Source organism: Seriola lalandi, unplaced genomic scaffold (assembly GCF_002814215.2).
Source record: "Seriola lalandi dorsalis isolate HSWRI2012SDOR001 ecotype SW California unplaced genomic scaffold, Sedor1 jcf7180002054561, whole genome shotgun sequence".
NCBI lineage: Eukaryota > Metazoa > Chordata > Actinopteri > Carangiformes > Carangidae > Seriola > Seriola lalandi.
Window position 1 is genome coordinate 1,188,451 of NW_019525114.1, and position 2,518 is coordinate 1,190,968.

The following is a 2,518-nucleotide window of genomic DNA, read 5'->3' on the forward strand; positions in this document are numbered from 1 at the left end:
ATTGGATTTTCTGTTTGCATCTATGAAACATAAATATAACCAATGCCACACCAAACACTCCTAGTGCAACACTGAAGACAATGGTCATGTTCTTTTCTGAAATGTCCAGTCCAAAACCTAGTAGCACAGCAAAAAGGCAGGGAAAGTAATTGACAGAAGTTCAACGAAAATGTGAAATGAGCAATTAAATTATTAATAAATTCTGCGAATTAGAACATGTAGCCTGATACTTACCTTGTGTGATTCTGTCCACTGAATCTGAAGTTGTATTGACAGTGTTAGATGAATTTGCAGTTGTAATTACTGAAGTATCCGGTGTACTTATGTAACCTGCTGTGGACTGGATTACTGGCATTGTCACAGCTGTAAATGAGGAAGTGTGAGTGCCAGGTGTGGTAGTTGTCAGTAAACTACTATTTGTTAGAGGATTCAAGATGGTTGTTGACTGATAAGTCTGCGGGTGACTTGTGGTTTCATTGAATGTTTCATTGTCCCAGGTTGTGCTGGTAAATGAAGTTGTGTCCTCACTTATGTTTGAGATAACAGTTGCATGTACAGTGGTGTTAGATGATGTAACAAGTGTAGTTGTGTGATTCAAGTTTAAGCCAGGGGTGGTTGGCGTGATAGTCAAATTAATTTTTTCTGCGTGTGCCTCAGCAAAAGAAACAGCCAGGAGGCAGCAAGCCACGGCAGCAAAGATGGTATCCATGGCACTAAGTCCTGTACTGGAAAACAAAACATCGGCTGAAAAACACTTTAAAAATATCTCTTTCTATTAACTTAGCAATATTCAGTTTAAAAACAGAGTCTGAGCTTTCTCTATACGTAAGTTCCTGACTGTGTTATGCAGTGAAAAAAATGCCTTAAACATGGTGCCTTGTGTAATTAGGTCTTATGCAATACATTTGCAAATTACACTGACATACTTTAAGCAGGAAATGACTGCACACACTAAATGTGACTTTGTACACATGAGGTTAATACATAATAGCCTAAAACTCTCTGATCTTTTGTTGTTACATCAACGGAAACATTTCTAATCTCCCCGTAATGCTAAAGCTTCATAAGTCCAAACTTGGATTTGAAAGTAAACAACGTTCACTGTATTTACTGCTGTAGACTGATTTAAAAACAAATCAGGCTCACCTTGTTTTGTCGATATGACTGAAAACAGTAACTTAGTTCACTTCCCTGGCAGTGAGTTTGCCTCCATGTCAAGGCTGACTCTCCACTTCCTACAAACTTGGAATGGCCACAGCGTTGATTTGTTGGCATTGTGGCAGGTAAAAGGGGGCAGGTCAGTGCTTTGTAAACTTCCTCTATTGTATGTTGCCAAGGATACAAAGGGCACGGTTATTACCTAGATCAAAGCTCAACCTCTTTCTCTCTGTCTGTCTCTCCCTCTCGCTCAGTTCAAATAAATCTTACAGCCTGGAGTAGAACAGAAACCACTGCAAAGCAATAACTATACAGTAAATGTTTTTCCTTAATGTTCTGTATTTTCTTTCACGTATATATGAAGGTCATGCATGCACTGAAGTTCTCTGAAATTAGATTTCAGTCAACACAGTTGAACTTTGTAAAAAAAAAAAATTTATTAACAAGTAGAATTTTTTACTAATTTTTACAGGGAATCTATAAAGAGTGAACAGTTTCCTTATAAAAAATAAGGCAATAAAAAATAGTCATAAAGAAATGGACAACAATATTGCCCGTGCTTTTCTATGTCAGCATGAAATGAAGAAGGACAGTGTTCAGGTGGAATATAGAGCTAGCAGCCACTATCAGGGAGGACAATTGAACAAAGGGCAATAAAAGTAAAACGATTCTGCCACATCACTGCTGAACAGGAAATGGGAGCAGAACAATCTGTGTGGGCCAAAAGATGTGGTGACCTTGTGCTACTTCAAGTGTTCTTTTCCCTATTGTTCTGATGAAGATTACAACAGCTGAAATGTTAAAACGTTTCAGAACATTTTCCTACTATTGTTCTTTTTTCTGCTGCTCTTCAATATTTTAACAACATAAATAGGGAAGTTTTTAAATATAAATTAAATTTTTTGCAAGTTTAGGTTTATTATTCTTAATACAAAATCAAAGTAATTATGTATTGATCTAACATGTTTAAACCTTATAATTCATATTAGGATAAATACATATAACAGTAAATGTAGCAGCTAAACAATTGTGGCTTGTCATTTATGTGTTTATAAAATAATAATAAAAAATAAAAGTTAAAATGTCCCCATGAAGAACGGTGTATTGATAAAGCAGCAGCATTATAGTTTGGTGGCTTTTCCAACATCTTTGCTCATCACATCGAACTCTGTGAGTGTGAAGTGGTTGGCTCCAATGTGAAACTCTGGTGCAGTCTTTTCAGTGACATCTGATACCTACAGTGGGTTAAGAACATTAATTAGCATATTAATAATGAGTACTACTGGTACAGTATATCCTTACTTTATGACCAGTTACCTGACAAAAGAGTCAACATCTTACCTTTGAGTTACTAAAGCAG

At 36.3% G+C, this 2,518-nt stretch overlaps 1 protein-coding gene and 1 pseudogene across 2 annotated transcripts in view; both read right to left on the reverse strand.

Annotated features, from left to right (window-relative positions):
* Nucleotides 1–1,303, reverse strand: part of LOC111662367 (uncharacterized) — a 3,189-nt pseudogene extending 1,886 nt beyond the window's left edge. Inside the window, exons 1-3 of the transcript XR_002761316.2 lie at nucleotides 1,147–1,303; nucleotides 235–725; nucleotides 4–117 (exon numbers count right to left, since the gene is read on the reverse strand). The product of XR_002761316.2 is annotated as an uncharacterized LOC111662367 (transcript). The remainder of the gene's footprint in view (nucleotides 1–3; nucleotides 118–234; nucleotides 726–1,146) is intronic.
* Nucleotides 1,304–1,582: 279 nt separating this feature from the next.
* Nucleotides 1,583–2,518, reverse strand: part of slc5a8l (solute carrier family 5 member 8, like) — a 9,170-nt gene continuing 8,234 nt past the window's right edge. Inside the window, exons 14-15 of the mRNA XM_087176578.1 lie at nucleotides 2,500–2,518; nucleotides 1,583–2,393 (exon numbers count right to left, since the gene is read on the reverse strand). The exon at nucleotides 2,500–2,518 is cut by the window's right edge and continues 5 nt beyond it. Coding sequence (XP_087032704.1) covers nucleotides 2,280–2,393; nucleotides 2,500–2,518 — 133 coding nt within the window. The 3' untranslated portion in view covers nucleotides 1,583–2,279. The remainder of the gene's footprint in view (nucleotides 2,394–2,499) is intronic.